We start from the raw sequence: 19,876 nt of genomic DNA, 5'->3' as shown, positions 1-19,876 counted from the left end.
AGTTTAGCTTAAACACCTATTAGCCAATGTTGTCCCCAGGTCTGACCAAAAAGCCTTCCTGCCAAAGCTGCCCACAAGTGGAGTCCCATTGCCCGTGTCCTGCTGCCTGTGACCCTGGGGTTGGTCTGCACCTGCCGGGCCTCGGCAGGCCAAGCGAGTCTGAGGCATCACCATCCCATAGCTGACCGAGCCCCAGGCCCTGAACACACGGTGCTGCTGGGCTCGGTGAGGAAGGCTGCCAGGAAGCCCAACGCTCAGCACGAGGCCTTGGCGGCAGCAGCCATGTTGTGAAGCACGGGAGGAAACGCTGCGTTGGCGCAGCACGGGCAGATGAATTCTTTCTTCTTGCTCTCTCATACAGACATATATATTAATCAAATAACTTTGATCCTCTTTTTTTCTTCTCCCAGACCCTTACTAACCTTTCCTGGAAGCTGATTTTATCAGTGCTATTTTAAAATGGGAATTACAAAAGACAGGCTCCCTGTTAGAAAGCCTTGGTTTGCACAATGCAATTCCCCGGTGCATTTTCTGCGCAGTTCCAATATTGTTGCTGCAATCTTTTAGATTAAAATAAAACTGCATTGTTAACAGTGACCTTGATTTGGAATTAGAAATGACACTTAATATTTACCATTTTACGCCGTCAATATTACAGATGCAGGCACGAATTAGGAAATGTTATGCAGTCACAGGATGTTTGTGTGGATATTATGAAAGCTATCATCTCTCTAAAGTCAAAGTGAATCAACTAATAGCCAAAATTATAAAGGAATATCTACTTCAATCACAAGTTCTTCTGAAGTCAGTGAAGCTGGTACTTCTGAGGCATGTGAAAACTCCTGAAAGTTCTGCCCATGGGGAAAGGCAGCTGACCTTAGGATCCTATTTTTGGAACCTTTGGTTGAGATTTTAAATTGGAGTTGTAGTGGGAATGCTGCCTGTACTGGGGTTGTCACACTGGAGTCTTGAAGGCTATACTGAAGGTTAAAAAAAGTAGATGTGATAATAGTTCTTTTCTTGCAGTAGGCTCCTTTTAAATAGTTCTTATATACCATTAAAAAAGCAATAAATAGTGTAAATAAGAGTTCTTCCATTTTTGCAGAGTATTATTGTAGCCTGCTATGTTGCCAGTTTCCTTCACCGTCTTTAAAACGTTGCCAGTAAGATTTCTGAGAAAAGAGTTAGCACCTCCTTAGCAGAGAGCTGTAGCACAGCTTGACAGTACACTTTGATGAGATTTTTTTCCTATCGCAACTAATACACCCTCAGATTCTAGAAATCTTTGTGTGAGAATAAGAGGAAAGATTGCAGCGTAATGGATAAGTCAGACCTAAATGACAGTACTTATGATTTGTTCCCGAGGCTGTGATCGTAAGGCACAGGTTGGAGCAGTAAGCCCTCTGCCTGCACTTGAGTGCAGCTCTGCTGAGTTCATTGATCCTAAATGGGCATGTAAGATTAGCAACCAGAATTAGGAACCAGTTTTGAAAAGAACGGCATGAGCATGTCTGGAATATGCACCCTACAGATGGGCAATCTAATATTTGAGCAGAGTTGCTACCAAACTTACAGTGAAAGCTGAAAGAATTATTGGTGTTTACAGAGCCTTTAAAATCCATGTTCAGTGATATTATTTACATAGTTTCTTCTAATATAGGTGAATTTTTCCTTTATTTTTGTAGGTCAAATCTTGCCAACAAACCGAAACACACCAAGTCCTATTGATCCAGAAACCATCCAAGTTCCCGTTGGCTACGAACCTGACCCTGCAGATCTTGCCCTTTCCAGTATTCCTGGCCAGGAGATGTTTGACCCTCGTAAGCGCAAATTCTCTGAAGAAGAGCTGAAACCACAGCCAATGATTAAGAAAGCTCGCAAAGTCTTCATTCCAGATGATCTGAAGGTAAATTGGAACTGGTGACGAGTTTGTTCATACACAGACCCTAAGGCAGTAGTTCTCTCACATACACATTAGGCGCATGAATCTGTTTGCTGATGTAGTGTAAATCTGCCAAACTAAAAGTGACCTTTTTTGTAGAATAAAACTGTCAGTGGTTCTGAGGAGGATTGAGGGGAGGATGTCCCTTATGTGTTAATCAACAGTTGAAATTCGTATCAATATTAATTTCCTTTGTATGCCAGAAACTTCCTGTGTGACCTTAGACAAGCTTAATTTGTCCCATAATTCCCACTTACAAAACAGTCTGATCATGTTTCCTTTTCCTCCACCCTGTCTGGCTCACTGGCATAGTCTGCAAAGTCTTCAAGGAAGAATCCCTCACTCACAGAGCGTAGTCTGTGGAGACAGAATAAAATATGTTTTGTCTTGTTTGGAAGTTTCTTTAGTTCTGTGTTTTAACAACAAATGGGAACACCACACTAAATGCTATTAATTTAAGCGAAAGAATCTAAAACTGTTTAAGGAGAGTCAAAGAAAATAGTTCTGCCAATAAATGTATTTTAGTATAATATTTAAAATATAATACAATAATAATACAGTATTTAAAAAGAGGAAGGACACTTGTTTATGTCTGTCACCATTTCTGAGATGTGAAGAGTAAAAACTCCTCAGAAGAGAGCTGAACAAATTGACTAGCTGATTCAATTTATCAAATAACTGTGAAAATTGTCATTATTTTCAAAGTCCCATTCCCAGCATGTGATTGCCAAGAGGACCTTTTTATCAGAAGGAGTCAATGCAGAGTTTCATCCTGCTGTTGCTCCCCGAGATACAGATTGAAAGCCTGTTGGAAGAGGGAATCTTTGGCAGTGTGTGCAAAGAGGCTGCGCTGCCACGTGTGTGAACTACAGTGATAGATTTAGGGAAAGAAGCTGATGCTGTTTGCTATTTTTATCCCTAAGGATAATGTTGTGCAAGCTAAAAGCAAAGAAAGCACAGTCCCAGTGGTGTTCAGGTAATAATGTTGCTATCACTTTGTAATGTCCTGTGTTTTCATTCAGAAAGGTTTCTCTGTACCATGCGATTATTTTTTCGGGCAAATTTTACTATTTTTGATGCTCTATTGGCATTGCAGTGTACTGTGAGGTCTACCTAAGTAGAGAAGTTCAGTACAGAAATGGCTACACGGATGTAAGGAGAGGGAAATTTGTCTCTGTGTCGTACGTCATTTTGTGGTATCTCCCAGGTATTCTTGCTAGCCAAAGTTAGCTTTTGCCAAAAATGCCTCGTAACAGAGGCAGAAAATTTCATTGCCTTGCATACAGCAGTGGAGCACATAAGTTTTCAGTCTAAGGCTGAACTAGAAATACAGGGTCTCATTTCCCCGAGACAACCACATTGGATGCCCTTGACTCATTTCAGAATGCTTGACCCAAGTGCTGCTTCTGCCCTGGCATGTGGAATGGCTGTTGAGTTCTCAGGGAGGGTAAGCAGATTAGACCAGTCAATCGTCTCTGGGTTGCATGTGATTTTGAAATGCCAGCCTTACCTCTTTTGGGCCTGGATTAAGGGATTTGCCGCAGCAATTTGTTAAAATAAAGATGGATGAAGCCTAGGTGGCACACTAATAAATTGCTTAAAGCTGATTTTTTTGGAGTGGAATGAGATGGGAAATTATAAACAAGATTTGGGTCATAGCTTTTTGCTGCATGCTTGTTTTTAAGAGGATTTTGGCGGGGTCCTGTCTCAATGCAGGTGAAAAGCAATTTAGAGATACACTGGCTCCAAATCATCATTAGTGGACACCTCGCTCAGCTAAAATAGTGTAAAGTAGTTGTACAGTGCTTCTAGCTGTCATTTTGCTCTTGCTTTGCCTTGTGCAAGCAGCAGCATAAGATGCAGAGCAGCTGCATTAGTCTTGGCAGGTTTCCTGCAGAGAGACAGAGGAGTGGGTGGTGTTTCCCTGCTTGGTAGGGACAGATGGCTCTTAGATCTCACCCAGGAGATGGGGCTGTGCTACCATGCTTGGTAGAACAGGAGAGCTGCATTCAGGTCGTAAGAAAATGTAAGCGTATAAACCTGGAAGGATGGTGCTGGGAAGGGAAGTTGGAGCTGTATGGCTCAACCAGGCAGACTGAGGGCTGAATAGCTGTGTCACTCTTTCTTCAGGGGACTGAATTTCACTTTTCCTAAGAGATTCTGCCCACTTTATGTTTAGTGAGTTGTTCCTGAGCTTAATTAACTTTCATGCCAACAGTGATGCTACTTAGAAGAGTGGAGAAATCAGGTGAAATTAAGTATAAAGTTAGAGCCGAAGAAAATCTCCTAGAGCCAAGTCTTTTGGGGCAATGCTTTGGGAATGTGCTAACTTGTGAAACTTTGGAGGTGAGCGAACCTTTTTCTGGCAAATGCTTTATTCTTCACTGTTAGAGCCCATTGCATGAATCTCTTTGTGGATGGTACCAAAGCAGCCGCCCTTGTTTTGCCATTCCTGAGTTGGCTGTGAAGCTGTGCCAAGGAAACCTCTTCCAGTGACTTCCTGTTCTGGTGTGCAAACACGACCCCTTTGGGGTGCTGTAGTGAAAGCTCTGAACAGAGAAAAAAGCCAAACAGCAGAGGATGTGGATGTTCCAAGAGAGCCCCAGGTGTTGGGTAACAAAGAGGAGCAGGGCCATGCAGGAATTAATCAGTACTGTTGAGCAACCACTTGGGAGTCATGGCACACGTAGGTGGATGTGCTAAGTAGGTCAGCACAGCTGTGAGATGGGTCGGACCAGAGTATCGCTTTGGTTTTCCTTGGAGGAATTCATTCTCAGTAGCATGAGAGGGTTTGTGCAAACATTTTGGCAGAAATACCAGCAGACCTCTGTGCTCACAGGGCTGTGCCTGCAGGTCTGTAACTTCTGTCCCTGCAGTGCCCGGCCTTGGCAGGGCTCAGTGGAACATTGAATCAGCGTATCACAGAATCACGGAATCACAGAATGGCCAGGGTTGGAAGGGACATCAAGGATCATGAATCTCCAACCCCTCTGCCACATGCAGGGCCACCAACCTCCACATTTAATACCAGCCCAGGCTGCCCAGGGCCCCATCCAACCTGGCCTTGAGCTCCTCTAGGGATGGACTGGGTATCTACAACCTCTCTGGGCAGCTGTTCCAGCACCTCACCACTCTCACAGTAAAGAACTTCCCCCTGACATCCAACCTAAATCTTCCCTCCCTCAACTTCAAACCATTTCCCCTTGTCCTTCCGTTATCTACCCTTTCATAGAGTTGATTCCCCTCCTGTCTGTAGGCTCCCTTTAGGTACTGAAGGCTGCAATGAGGTCACCCCGCAGCCTTCTTTTCTCCAGGCTGAACAAGCCCAGCTCCCTCAGCCTGTCTTTGTAGGGAAGTGCTGCAGCCCCCTGATCACCTTTGTGGCTCCTCTGGACCCTCTCCAACAGCTCCCCGTCTTTCTTGTACTGGGGGCTCCAGACCTGGACGCAGCACTGCAGATGGGGCCTCACAAGGGCAGAGTAGAGGAGGACAATCACCTCCCTGTCCCTGCTGGCCACCCCTCTGCTGATGGAGCGCAGGATCCCATTTGCTTCCCAAGCTTCAAGAGCAGAGTAGGCAAACTCACAGCAAAACCCGTGGGGCTGCACAGGGAACACAGCCCACCAACCGCTCCTCGGGACGTCTAACAGCTCATTTGTGTCTCCCTGTGTTCACTGAGCAGGACGACAAGTACTGGGCGAGGCGCAGAAAGAACAACATGGCTGCCAAGCGGTCGCGGGACGCGCGCCGGCTGAAGGAGAACCAGATCGCCATCCGGGCCTCCTTCCTGGAGAAGGAGAACTCGGCGCTCCGGCAGGAGGTGGCCGACCTGAGGAAAGAGCTGGGCAAGTGCAAGAACGTCCTGGCCAAGTACGAGGCGCGGCACGGCCCCCTGTAAGGGCAGGGGAGGGGAGCGGGGTATTTTTTCTTTTTTCTTTTTCTTTTTTTTTTTTTTTTTTTTTGTTTGTTTCGGTTGCGGGTTGGCATTTGAATAGATGGACAATGTGTTTCCTGTTTGATAGCACCACGCCCAAACCAACCTTTCTGTCTTCAGCACTTTACCAGAAGCAGAAACAAAACTGACTTAACGTTATTTTCTTTTTGTTTGCGTATGCGTGTAGCGGCGCATCTGTGTGCACGTGTGTTCGCACCTCCATGTGTGTGTGCAAGTGTGAGTGTGTGTGAGTGTGTGTGTGTGTGTGCACGCATCTCAGCACTTCCCATTTTTACAAAGCCCTCTTCGAAGGGTGCCACATTTTTACCTGGACTGTTGAGAACCGCCATAGTAAGCTTTTTATTACAGTTTTGTTTTTTTTTTTTTTCCAGTGCTGCTTCGGATTAGGGTTTGTATGTTCTTGTAACCGGTTCCATCCTCCTGACTCACTTGGAAAGATCCCAGTATAAATTATATTAAAAAAAAAAAAAAAAAAGAAAAAAAAAAAAGGAAAAAAAAAAGAAAAAAGAAAAAAAAAAAAAGTAGGTCTCAGTTTTTCGAGAGTAACAAGCTGTCGTTTAAGTACGTCTAATCAGAAAAGTTAACATGCTAATAAAGTGCACAAATAATAATTTAGTACTACACTGCAGAAATATTAATTTATAGATTGCTTTTGTTGTATTTTAAGTTCTGGTGATAATTGTCTTCAGATTTAAAGTGCTGTTAGACTGAGTTAGCTCTACTCATTATAGATCCCATAATGGCTTCTCTGTAGCTATTAAGGTTCCTTTTATTTCCACGGACCCCAGGTAGGTAGGAGTACTATTGATAGACCACAGAGTGTGTACTTTGCACTGTCTGTACCTGAAGCAATAATCCTATTGTACGCTAGCGCGCATGCTGCCTGGATGTTCCTAGTGGACGTAGGATGGTTTCCCTTCCCAACAGGAGTTTTAACGTCTTTAACAAAAAAGAAAAAAGAAAAAGCCACGTTCATGTGAGCATGCTAGTTGTATCCCTGCTATAGGGAGCGCATGTATAAGAAGCAGGATAATTAGCTGAAATGACAAAATTAATAGCATCAAATGAGATCTGGCATTGGAATCAGAGGGGCTTTTCTGTTTTCAGTTAGTTACGCATTTCTTCGAGCTCCATTTTGTGATTAAAAATTAAATAACCTGAATTCAGTTGTTTTTTTCCCATGTTGTGTAATATATTTTCTGTGGATTATATCTTGCTGTTATAAAAATCACTTTAATTCAGTTAGAAGAAGTCACTGGTTTGCAAAGCCCATTCCTCCTAGTGGTTGTTGTTTTGAGTGTGACATGAACTGATGGTTCTGAATTCTGTTGTTTCAAACTCTCTCTTTGCTTTTGAACACTTATGTTCGAATCTAAAGTGGACTTCTGAGAAATGAATGTAAGAGACACTGGTGTATCTCAGAGGGGGATGGTGTTGTCATATACTGTGGTTAATCCAATCAATCTAAGTGTTTACTATAGACCAAAAGAACAGATATTATAAAATGTATAAAGTTTATACAGAATAATTATAGTATGTTTGTTTTGTACAGTATTTTTCAAGTACAAATACTGACAGTGTATTTTGAAAGACATATATTATATATAACAAAGAGAAAAAGCTATTCCATGTTTAAAATATATAGCAAAGATATATATTCTCCATTATTGTACAGAAAGGAAATGCTTAGGAGGTTGTTGGTTGGTTTCAGTTTTTGTTTTGTGAACCTCTCATGTTTTAAGCCTACCACTGGCACACTGGCATGTTCTGTGCTTCAAATTGTTATGGAAGTAGTGTGGCTTTCCAGGCTGTTTGGTATTACTGAAGAAAAGAGACTTGCTTATTTTCCATTGGAAACACATGACAGATCTGTTTCATAGGGACAAAGCACAATATGGATTTTAGGCAACTATTGATTGGACAACGCAATTTCTAAAGGCAAAAAACAGCATGCAAACCCCAAACTCACTCACTTCCAATCTGCTGCTGCTGCTCGAATCTGTTTCCAGGTGACCTTTTTTTTGATAAATAGCTCAGTTCATGTATACGGTTGTATGTAGTGCACATGGTCATTCACACGTGAGTAAAATATGGTGCTACATGTCCTGCTCACTGTTTTCTGACTGTTTTTGGCATTGTTTTCAAATAAAAAATGGTTCATTCCATTAAATAACGATTCAGGCGATGGCTACAAAGGACCCAACATTTTGTCCAGCATTACAAATATCCGTGCACCGCTGACATTTTCCCAGTACTTGATCTCAGACCCAGCATGTCCCTCACCGTGCAGTAATCACCTGTGGACCTTTAACTCAGTGAGCTGAACTTCCATGTGCTGCAGCAAGGCTTGGAGTGCAGTAAGTTCTTTTCTAGAGGTCAGTGTAAGGCACTGAATGCACAAATAGAGAAGCAGGAGGCAGCGGCCAGCACAGCTGAGCCTTCATCATCTGCTCTGTGCTCTGGGAAGCAAAAGTTTGCTTTCCCTTTGGCGCTGCGTGGTGGTGGTGGAGCTCCCCAAGCAGCCACTGCCACGGATGCATCTTTAGCAGCTGCGCAGCAATTGGCAGCAGTTTGTCATCAGCATCACTGTGAGCATTCTTGGAGTGGTGCCTGAAAAGCAGAAATGGTGGAAATGAAATCAGCTGATATGGAAACGGTGAGAGCCATTGGTACGCTGCGTTGTGACCACAGTGCTCCTTAATGGAGCCCGAAGGCTTTGGGTGCTCACCCCGAGCTCTGAGAGCGCAGGACTCGTGGCCTAAAACCTGGCAATGACAACAGGTTTTCCAACCAGGCTGTTTCCCCAGCATGACATAAACCAACAGGAAATTCGGCTCATGTTCAGCTCCTAGGCTCAGTTCAGCTGGAGTCATCACAGCTCTGATGGCTTCGAAGGAGCTTGCAGGCATAAGAAACTCTCATTTTATAAAAATAGAAATATATGTATTTGCAGAATAAATACCAGCATGTCTAAATAATTCACTGACCTCTACTAAAAACATAAGCATCAGTAAAATGCTTAATTTCTATTTCTTTACCTCTGGATCTTAGAATTGAATTCTTTCTTTTTGAGAAGGAATATCCTCGACAAACAAATGGAATCTGAGATGTATTTGTGAACATGAGCACCTTGGGAAGCTGCTTTGGAAGGTGCGTGGCAGAGGGCAGGGGAGTCCTTTTCTTTCTTTCCAATGGTGCTCTGGGGTCACTGGATCTGACACCATGGCAGCACTGTCTGACTTGAACCCACAGAAGCAAAGTGCTCCAGGCAGCACTGGGGCTCCGTGTGCGCTGTGCTGTCTGCAGCACCGAAGGCTCCTGGCCATGGATCATCTTGCCTCTGTGGGTTTGTAATAACCCCAGTTATTGCTTAAAAGCTATTTTTGCATGTGACTTACAATAGGGATGTGCAGTTTTATTTTTATTGAGGTTTTTTTTTTTCTATGTCAAGAAGGAAATATATGTATGTATTAAAACAAGTGATCAACCATTGTATTTCTGGCAACACCACGAGACAGCATCTGTTTAAACACAAGTTTAATAAGATCAAATTAACTGTACGACAAGAAATGGATTGCATCCTGTATGCTGTTCAGCCCAAATCTTATTTTATTTTTGTCTGTTATTCTCAATGTTTAATAAACTTTTAAATTTGTCTTCTCTCAGCCGTGTGCTTCTCTCTGTCGGCGTTGGAAGGGTTCTGCTCCCGCTGCTCCCCCACACGCTGCTCTCCTGCGGAGGATTCCTGATGTATTACAGACACACAGCACAGGTGATGGGGCCAAATAGAAAGTATCCACGTTTTATGCGTCCGTATTTTCCAGCCCATCTAAATACACACACGTATAAGCGTATACACTCCCTAAGCGTGCACGCTGTGCACACGTACACACACACACACACACACACACACACAGTGTACACGCGCACTACGGATAAGCGCTGACGCAGCGCGGTGCTTCCCGTGGCGCTACCGCCCCCTGGCGGCCACCGGAGGCGCAGCTGCTCCCGTCCCAGAGACAGAGAGATGGCCGCCAGGGGGCGCTGCCGCCGGCGGTTCCTCGGGGAAGGCGCTGTGCTGCTCAGCTCGGCGCGGAGCGGCGCGGCCAGAAGGAGTCAGGCCGTTGAAAAGCCTTACGGTGTGTTTGAAACAAAGAAACAGCGCTCACTGACACGTCCGAGTGTGACCTCGGGTTTTTGCTGCGTATTTACATTTCATTCCTCCCTGTGGTCGTACAACAAACGAGGGCGCGCTTGAGAGAAATGAGCGGGAGCAGAACGCGGAGCTGCGCATCATCGGCAGCCACCGAGAGCGCAGCCACCGAGAGCACAGCCAGAGCTGCCGCCATCTGTGCGTGCCCAGCGGAGCTGGCGATGTCCCAGCGGCGATGGCCGCATCCCTCATGCCGGATCCCGCCGGCCCCGACACAAGGGGTCACACACGAGCCGTACTCCACTCCTGAGCGCTGGGTTCAACAACAAATGCATCCCAAGCAGCTTTGCCGTGAGGGCAATGGATGAGTAACCGACCCCAGGTGTTACACGCGCCCTGGCTGCAGCCCATCCTAAGGGACTCTTCACTTCTTTTCCAGGGGGAGCTGCTAGGATTGACGTTTTGTTCCTGGGTGGAACAGTGCTGCGTAGCTCGGTGAGGGTGGGAGCCTCCCAGAGCTGCAGCCCAAGAAGTGTGTGGGCAGAGGATACCCTTTATTTTCCCTCTGCTTGCTCGTTTTTATCACGCACAGTTCATTTTGGGGTACTTGAACTGTTGCAAAGTTCCTGAAAGCAGCGCAGGTGATGTGACACAGACTGTGTTAATGTGGAGCACCTGCAGCAACAGGCAGAGCTGCCAGGCCAGGAGGAGGAGGTGGAGGAGAACTGCAGGAGGCAGCGTGTGAGGTATAGAAAATGTGGAAAAAGATGAAGGAATTGAGTTTGTTTAAGTCTAGGGGAGAATAAAGAAAGGGGAGGAGTGACCGTCTGCACACAAGTAAAACCTTGCTGTAAGGGCTCTTCTCTGAGTACGCTGCAGACAGAACAGGGAGTAATGGGCTTTAATTATAGCAAAGACGATGAATACAGCTTAAATAGAGGAAAAAAAGCTTAAGAAGGCAGAGGGTGAAATACAGAAATAAACTGCCTGGGAGGATTGTGAAATCCCTGTTGTTAGAGGCTGTTTGGAACAGGTTGGACAAGCCCATCAGGAATGACAGGCAGAGTTCATCCTGCCTGCAGGCAGAGGATGGGATAAAAATATCTGAGTCCCTTCAAGCTTTATTTTCAGTGATGTAGCAGAAGGCTGATTAAGCTGCTCAGCAACACCATCAGCTTCAAGACAAAGGGCATTTTTGTTCAGTCAAACATTCATAGGTGCAGGTGTGCATTTAATAAAAAATATGTATCCCCTTCCTAAACTCACCTTTAGCTTCCTGGGTGTATATTTTTAATTTCAGAGGATGGCTGAGCCCCCAGAACAATGACATTCAGTCCTTTACTGTGTACCATGCTACTGAATTGTGGCTGCTTGAAGCCCAATGTACCACGGATTCTCTAAGTTCACGGGGCAATGTGGGTTGGGTTTCATCCCTGGTGTTCATCACTGGTGAAGTCGCTCACTAATTACCAGTGCTCTCCCTCCAAGCAGCCCATGGGCTGGTCTGGGCATCCTGTCAGGGAAGAGGCTCAGTCGCTGGCTAGCAGTGCCAAGGGAGCTGCGTGCTGTGCCCATCACTGCCTGCACACCAAACCTCTGCATCACACCTGGGCCGAACAGGACACAGAGAGCAAGAAGAGTTCTGCACAGCTGAGACCACTAATTCAGTAGGTCCCTGCTAATGGCTTTTCACATACATGAAAATGTAAGGGAGATTTTTCAAAGGCAGCTAAAGGATTTGGGAGCACAAAGCCACTGCCGGCATGGCTCATGCTGCTAAGCAACAAAGACTGCGTATATCCTACTGAGAGCACCCAGCCTCGTTAGAGGCAGTGATGTAACTTCTGTTATAAAACTGGTGTTGGCTGCACTGCCAGCTTTTTACAAGAGGGTTCTGGATCCCCAACTCCTCAGTAACCAGCACCCTGGTTGTACAGAGGGACATGGCTGCTGCCTGTACTGCACGCCATACAGGCTCACCACGGGCAGCAGGGCATGCCTGCTGTGACACAAACCATCGCACAGTTCAGCAACAAAACACCATTTCGCTGCATCATATTACGAAAATCAGAATTCAGAAAATTCCCACTTGTGGGTTGTGTGGTGGAAATGCTGAGTCACAGCTTGAAGCAGTGATTGAGCACCTGGTGGGAAGGCAGGGCCAACCGAGGGGAGCTCAGCTGCACGCAGTGAACCTGACTGACTGGAAGGGATGGAGCCAGGATCCTCCCCTTCCCAGCCCTCATTTAAGGGTTGGCAATGGAGGTGAGGGTATCTCTTTGCTGGATTTCCCTGTGTACTTGAAGCCTTCTGAAGGTAGGCAGCTTCTTTCCTTTTCAAGGTGCTCACCAAGTTGATGGCTGCCTGGGGGTACCTCAAGTCATCGAGAGTGACCGAGGGACTCATTTAACTGGTGAGTGGTACAGTGTTGGGCAGAAGAAAAAAAAGTGGCGATTCCATTTGCCATACAATCCAATGGGGGTAGGAGTTACTGAATGCTATAACGGTATTTCTAAGGCTGCCCTGAAGACAGAATCAGTCCCTGTAGGGATGGACAAAGAGACTCTATGAAACCATATAGGACCTGGATGAAAGGCCTAGAGACAGCAGATCCAGTGCCCTGAAGATGCTATGGATAGCATAGGCCTCCTCATTTAGGATCCAAATTATGGGTACTGATAATCAGAGAAGACCCCAAATTAGCAATGACAATAATCTTCTGCTCCCTGCCCCTGAAAACCTAGAGTATGGTACTCATAAAATAGAATGACCTTGAAAGCATGCAAGTAGGAGCAAAGTGGTGTGGCCTATGTGCACCTTAGGGGAGATGTCTGGAGCCTGGGGGTTTGTTAGTCCCCCTGCAATGGGTACGTGGCCTGCAGACACTGTGGTAGCACTCTGGTTTTCATCACTGAGAGGACCTTAATTGTGTCCCTATGGCAAATCTGGACCCTGCCCTCCCCACCCCCGTTTGGTACCCAGTATAGTTATGCAATTATGCATCCTGCCATGGAGGGTGGACCTACCCCTTGTGGTACCTCTGAGACATCTGTGCTACTCCTCAGGAGTCTCTTTGAGTCCATAGGATCACTGGCAGGAGCAAAATGACATAAAGATGCTCCAGTGTCACTATAAGATCAGTGTGACACCTGCTGGTGGACCATATGGGACTGATGGAATTCGAGCCAAACTTTCCCTGGTCCAACCAGGGGCGTACCTTCAGGAGAACCACAGAGTACTGCCCCGCAAAGGAACATGAACTCCAGCTGTGATCCCATCATCAGTTATTTCCTCTTTGGTCAATCTACGCTACAGTGGGCAAACTGTACGAAGCATGGTGGTGTAGTGGATCACCACGATGCTGAGGGCTTACCTTCAACCTGTTCAGTTACTGGTTTGTGCTGTGACAGGGTGGAGTGTATGGAAATGCTGAGTCAGGGCCTGAAGCAGTGATGGAGCACCTGGTGGAAGGCAGGGCCAGCCCAAGGGAGCTCAGGTGCATGCAATGAACCTGGTTGACTGGAAGGGATGGAGCCAGGATCCACCCCTTCACAGCCCTCATTTAAGGGCTGGTAGTGGAAGTGAGGGTATCTCATCTGGAGATCCCTGTGTACCTGAGGCCTTCTGAAGGTAAGCAGCTTCTTTCCTTTATTTCTGTACTCACAGCTGCTGTATTTGAGCCTATCTTTGCTTGCTGCAGCCTAGGACCTTGTTATTCTGCTGTCACTGCTGTGCTTTCTATGGCATTACAGCCTTATAGGCTGCTTTGCATGGAGGTAGTGAGACCAGCATACTGCATTAGTCCAGAGTATGCATAGCATGGATGTTCTGAGGGGCTTCACTTGATCTTGATGTTGAATTTTTGATGTTTGGTTGACACTGAGCAACCTGGGAGCATTTGGCTCTGGGCATGGAGCTGCTGCTGCACCATAGGCACTGCAATTGGGCTGCACCCATCCTAACGAATTAAAAGCATTCAAATGCTTACAAGTAGCCTTGAGTGAACATTGCAGGTACTTTATGTGCATCCCCTTTTCAACTATGACAGTACTCAGTGAATTTAGTCAGAGGCATTCTGAAAAGGGAAAGCAAACTTTTCTTTTTGTAAAAAGAATGTCAGTGAACAGCCTCTGGCTTCTAAGAACAACTGTCCATGCCACGAAGCAATCAAGTTGCTTAACTTCCCAGGAAATGCATGGAGCACACAGCATCTGGCTGCTCTTCCTGGTCATTCTTCTGTTAACTATTTTTAGATTTAATCTTATGACACCTATTGACAGCAAAAGCAATTAACAGGCAGAGGCTAACATCCTGCATGCCTTCAAAAATAGCAAAGCGTGGAGAAAGGACTTAGTCAAGCACATGATGTGAACATGACAGCCTTGGCCTCCCAAGAAATCGTGTGGCTAAATAAAGAATTGCGTAGGTGACTCAGAGGAAGGGTCCTGGGTGCAATTTAAGCAAAAGATTTAAGAGAAAAGCCTCTCTGGAAAGCTTAGCACCTTCTGCTTCAGTTGTTCATCATTCTCCTGCCCCATGTATTTCAGTAAGGAGTGGCACAGGACTGCTATTACACCTGTGTGATTTACAAGTTAAATACCAGCACTGTAGGAGTTCTGTTCCTAGCAGTGAGAGTTGTGCAGGAAACCACGAACACATCTGGTTTCTACAGCAGTCAGGCAGTGCTCCCCACTATCAGGGATGTGCTGCAGCTGGGGCAGCTCTGGAAAGACCCACCCATGAACACACCAAAGCTTCTATCACTGCTTCCTTTAGACTCAGTGTACTTGATACAGATTCTAAACCCTGGAGGCATAGAAATAGAGGAGCAAGTGCTTTTGAGACATTTTTAAAGACGTTTGCTTCCCAAAGAAGAAACTGCTCTCTGTTACTGCAGAAAGCATTAGTAGAAAGAGCACCATTGTTACCCCTGGGAGCCCAGGGGGAGGAGGTGGGCACTGGGACACAGAAAGCTGATTGATGTAACACTGGTTTGTAGGCAACTGTATTTTTAGTTCAGCTTGTCGGTGATTTATCCTTATAGGTGTACCATTGCATAAGAGGAAGGTTATGTTTCAGGGTAGCATACTTGAATGAAGCCCCTATGAATGAGAAAGTTCATCTAGAGCAACAAAGCTGAAGTAGTAAGGTCCTACGTGGATCAAAACTCACATGCAAATGAAGTCTTTTGCTGCCCCGACATCAAATGGGCTCATTGGATGGTAATCCTACTGTTCTCAGTTTTAAGAGCTGAGTGAGAAAGCAAAAGGTTTCAGAGAAAAACCTCTATGAAGGGGTACATTCACAGTACATTCCAACCCAGATCTCCTGTGCAAGGACTGGCAACAGTCTCGGCCCCTTCTGTGCCTGCACAAATGGTGGGGGGAAGAAATAAAGAATACAAGGGTTTCCAAATTGCACAAAATGTTTATTGTTAGTTTAGTACATTCAATATCATATTGACTAGAATACAGTAATTCAAAATATTTTTGGCGAATTGAAATCTTTAAAAACCATTTCAAACATTCCAAAAAGCAATGCCATGAAAAATTAACTTTAAATTAAATCAAACATATTCAAGCCATAGTTTCACTTTTGACTACAGGAAACCTTTACACATGTTTTAGTGGTTTTAACAGTACTGCGTTCAAACAAAAGATATGAAATCACCAAGTGGAAAAATCCTAAAATAGACACAATGTTAAAAAACTGAGGCATCCAAATGTGTGAGACTGCTGCACTACAGATTACCTGCCCAGTTGCTCTGCTCATACCCGTGGGGCAGCTGCTCAGCCTGCTGCAGTGCTGCTCCACTCACCTGCTAACACTGTCCAACTCCTCTTCAGTGCCTTGAAACCGAAGTTTGTCCCTCTTGTAAATTCAGTTTACAGAAGTATCTAACTTAAAATATGCAGCCTGCTGGCAAATCTAGCTGCAGTATTAAGTGGTACCTTGAAAAACGCCCCTACCTTGCTACTCATCAGTGGAAGATAGATAGGCAATATTCAGAACGAAATCTGAAAAAGGCAACACGTTTTGGTTTTGTTTTCAAATACTGACATGAAAAACTGAGTAAATTAGAAAAAGGATAAAGTCAATCTTAATATAAGACATTCATTATATAGTGGGACAGAGAACAATTATCAGATAAACAGTATTACAATGACTCCTCTACATCTGGTCATTTAATGCACATTCTACAATCGTGACTCGCTACCACATTTTATTTTCCTGTACAGAAGGACAGAAATACAAGTAAAGACCAGTTTTATTCTGTGTTTTAAGTCCCAGAATGACAAATGACACTGTATCAAGTTCTTTCACCTTTCCTTCCTAGAAGGCTGTGCTGAGGAGAACCAACAGCCACGGACTCCCCGTGCTCAGTCTCTGCTGTCTGCTGCTCTGACCTGGGTTTCCTCACACATCAGCCACAGCCCCAGGGAAAGCTGCTGGGAACTGGCTTTGTCAGCCAATTTAGAATCCCTTTGAAAAACGGAAGCCTTAATATTCCAGCACCAATATACATACTCTGGGGAGATTATCAACTTTGTTTTGCATGGAGGCATATTAGTTGACTGCCCTCATCAACGCTGCTGCAGTCTGATAAGCTGGCTTCCTCACTCTGCTGCCCTATTTATTGCACAGCACCGAGGCAGACTGGCAATCCTGAAGAACTGGTTAATGCCAATTTCTTCCAACACACTTCATTTCCATCACAGATAAAGCCAAATTAAGGTGCTGTTTAAGTGGTATTACAGATAAGCGTAACAATATCACATTAAAACTCAGCAGAAGAGCATTTATGTGTTAGTTTGTAAAAGTGGTTATAATTATACCTACGCTTCAACCCTTGGAAGAGGTACAATGTCTGCCTGTCAGTACAGTATGTGGAATGTAACCATTTCTTGCAAGGTTTTGCAATATGAGTAACTGCATAGATGACAGCTGTTTGTTTTCAGTTCAACAAATGTACTTCTAAAGTTTACAAAAGCCCCGGAAAGTTTCTATAAAAGTCACATCATATCAAGATGGTAGGTGGTAAAATAGATCATTCACCCGTGATTTATGTTCAGTAAATGCTAGTGGAAAGGTGACAGAAACCGATTTCAAATCAAGAGTTCTATTTTCACTATTGCACTGACTTCATTGGAATCGTTAATTTAGAAAAATTCACGTTGTTAAAAAAATCACAAAGTTAAACTAGAATACAAAATTTCTTTGTAAACATCAGGTAGCCAGTTCTGCTAACATGGAATGGACTCTGAGTACTGCAGCACAGTACCTCTGTTAGTTACAGCACTTGCCATCTGAAGGGCAATTCCAGGACATGCACACATCAGTTCACAGTAATTGTGTTCAGAGAACTACCAAAGTCAGTGCAGTTTTTCTGTGCGACTTCCCCGAATTCCTTAAGTCAAATAATACTGTTACAGAGGCCAAGTGCAGCTCTCCCCCCACCCCGATATAGACACGTATATCATAAGTGACGAATGATGTCTGCAGGACTTCTGTAAAGGTACTTCCAAATAGCATAGTAATGAACTGCAGCCGCTGTGGCCACGAACACGTGCCAGATGGCATGGGCAAAAGGAATGACTCCATCGCTCTTGAAGAACACCACGCCAAGACAATAGATCAGACCTCCCCAGGCAACCTCCTCGAGTCCTTCGGTGTTGCTCTGCCAATTAACAAGGACATATTAGGGATGGAGCACAACGGAGGCAAAGAATATTTCCTGCACGACATGGGCGTCCTCATGAAGTCTGGAAGCCAAGCTCTTTTTATCTAAACTCTGCAGCCCAGATTCAGCGAAGGGAGGTAGCACTTCACTGAATGGCAGCTATAAATCCAGAGTATAGTTGGCTATATTTGGTTCTCCTGCAGAGAACACTTGTAATTATGGTAGAGTAAAATTAAGATTTTCTTAGAAGAAACAGAGCTGCACCAGAACTCAGACTAGTCATAAAAGGAAAGCCTGTATTTGTAATGTCAATAGTCGCATTCCTTACCATGGATGTCACTACCAGAGCAGGAGAAAATCCCATGGCCAAATAGAAGAAGAGTTCAACAATCTTATACCTAAAAATGGAACAAAAGTGAATCGTTTCAGGTGATGTACAGGAATATGACCATTTATTTCAACATTAAAGGAAATGTATTCAATCTTACGTTAGCATGAGGCCATTAAACTTCTCAAAAAGCTTTCTGCACATTTTATTCTAAAAATAAAGCCAATATTTATCTCTGCATGCAGAGATTCACTGAATACTGCCTAGATGCATTCATTTGCGTTAAATGGTAGTCAGAATAAAACATTCAGTAAACTTATATTCATATTTGAGAAGAAACTCAGTAGCTCTTCATCAAAACAAAGAACAGTTGGTCTTGTCCACTGAAAATAAAAGTAATGAAATCAGGCTACAGAACTGAAACTGATGAACACACATTGAAAGCAAGAATTTCTCCTCCTCCTACACCCAGCATTACGTTGCAGTATAACCTGTACATCAGTTCATCTTTCTTACCTCACTCATTCTCACTCTTGCTTTCTTGCAACGAAGTTAAGACTTCAATCTGGATCCCTCTCTCCCCCCACTTTAAGGGAAGACAATAAAATGGCCTAAAGACACGTTATCACAGAGCATCTCTGAACTTGAGATACAACTTTGCATTGTTCTCATCACTTATCTCTGCCATCTCAAAGATCTTTCCTCAACGTGTGAAAGGCCAGACACAACGCTCAGAAAGCAAAACAAAAGCCTCAGTTTAAAGTTAAATGCAAATCTTACTTTTCATGGTAGAGAAATACATAAACAGTGCCTCCAGCAGCCATCAGCCAGATAAACCAACGCATGTGAGATGCTAGAGGTCCAAGCTCACGAAGATTTAACCTGGAAGCACAAAGATTTCAACAGACAGGTTTAGTGTGCTCCATTCATTCACTAACACAAGAATACTGGGGCTTAATATAAATAAATATCCAGAATTATAACTTAGACATGATAGGGGAGAAGACTGTGGGCACACATAAAGAGGCAAAAGTGTATTTATGTTGATGTGAGGAAAGCACCAAGAGGGATTTGGGAATATACAAACAACTTTGTTGGTTTTTTTTTTTTCTAATTACTTTCTTTTTAGCAAATCCCACAACATCATGACGTGTGTTTTTACAAAGCAGAACATGGTCAAATGCAGCTGTTAAGACTCCTACAGCAACTGGAAAGTTGCAAGGATAAAAGTGTTTACATGGAGTGCTTCAGAATTAGAGGCTTTCTTCCCCCCAGACTTCTTACCACGGTGCATACGAGGCTGCAATGAAGACGTAGATCATCATTCTGTCACACATGTGAAAGCAGTGCTCCATTGTCCTAGTAAAGGAGAGAACAAGTCAGCAGGGCAGATTTGAGTATCACTGGGTTTTCCTGCCACGTTTTAGAATTACTTCAGGGGAAATACATTTAAAATTATTTGGAAGACTGTCCACTTTGCTTCAACTTCACAAGGCCTTAAACAAGACACATAGGAGATGAGCACTCTTTTATTTCTCTCCCTTTCTCTATCTCACCATACATTCTACTCACAAGGAAGCAGAAAGCTGTCACATCAACCCTGCTTAATCCAGAAATGGTAATCCAGTGACTGTGAGTTAAACCCAATTTATGGCCCAGAATTATATAGGTGTCATTAAAAAAAAAAAAAAAAAAAAAAAATCACATTTCAGTTTTGCTGTTGCTGCCTTTCTTCCAAGGCTGTTAGTCATGTATCCCATTTTCGTTCTCTTAGCAAGCTCTGCATTACTCCAGGTACTTGGCATGATGTAGTCCCA

At 44.3% G+C, this 19,876-nt stretch overlaps 2 protein-coding genes across 5 annotated transcripts in view; one reads left to right on the top strand and one right to left on the bottom strand.

The window, feature by feature from the left end:
* Positions 1 to 9,562, top strand: part of HLF (HLF transcription factor, PAR bZIP family member) — a 33,999-nt gene extending 24,437 nt beyond the window's left edge. The window contains exons 3-5 of one of the 3 annotated variants that reach the window (XM_085240282.1): positions 1,686 to 1,906; positions 5,625 to 5,812; positions 6,269 to 9,562. In XM_085240282.1, the coding sequence (XP_085096408.1) occupies positions 1,686 to 1,906; positions 5,625 to 5,812; positions 6,269 to 6,284 (425 nt within the window). In that variant the 3' untranslated portion in view covers positions 6,285 to 9,562. Of the gene's footprint in view, positions 1 to 1,685; positions 1,907 to 5,624 lie in introns of all 3 variants that reach the window. The other 2 variants (XM_085240280.1, XM_085240281.1) reach the window with 2 other exon arrangements.
* Positions 9,563 to 15,457: 5,895 nt separating this feature from the next.
* Positions 15,458 to 19,876, bottom strand: part of MMD (monocyte to macrophage differentiation associated) — a 14,503-nt gene continuing 10,084 nt past the window's right edge. For both annotated transcript variants that reach the window (XM_010721582.4, XM_085240022.1), the window contains exons 4-7: positions 19,344 to 19,418; positions 18,840 to 18,941; positions 18,060 to 18,129; positions 15,458 to 17,728 (exon numbers count right to left, since the gene is read on the bottom strand). In XM_010721582.4, the coding sequence (XP_010719884.1) occupies positions 17,528 to 17,728; positions 18,060 to 18,129; positions 18,840 to 18,941; positions 19,344 to 19,418 (448 nt within the window). In that variant the 3' untranslated portion in view covers positions 15,458 to 17,527. The remainder of the gene's footprint in view (positions 17,729 to 18,059; positions 18,130 to 18,839; positions 18,942 to 19,343; positions 19,419 to 19,876) is intronic.

This window comes from Meleagris gallopavo, chromosome 20, assembly GCF_905368555.1.
Source record: "Meleagris gallopavo chromosome 20, MGAL_WU_HG_1.1, whole genome shotgun sequence".
NCBI lineage: Eukaryota > Metazoa > Chordata > Aves > Galliformes > Phasianidae > Meleagris > Meleagris gallopavo.
Note: the sequence above shows the minus strand (reverse complement) of the source record. Positions and strands in the feature narration are given on the sequence as shown.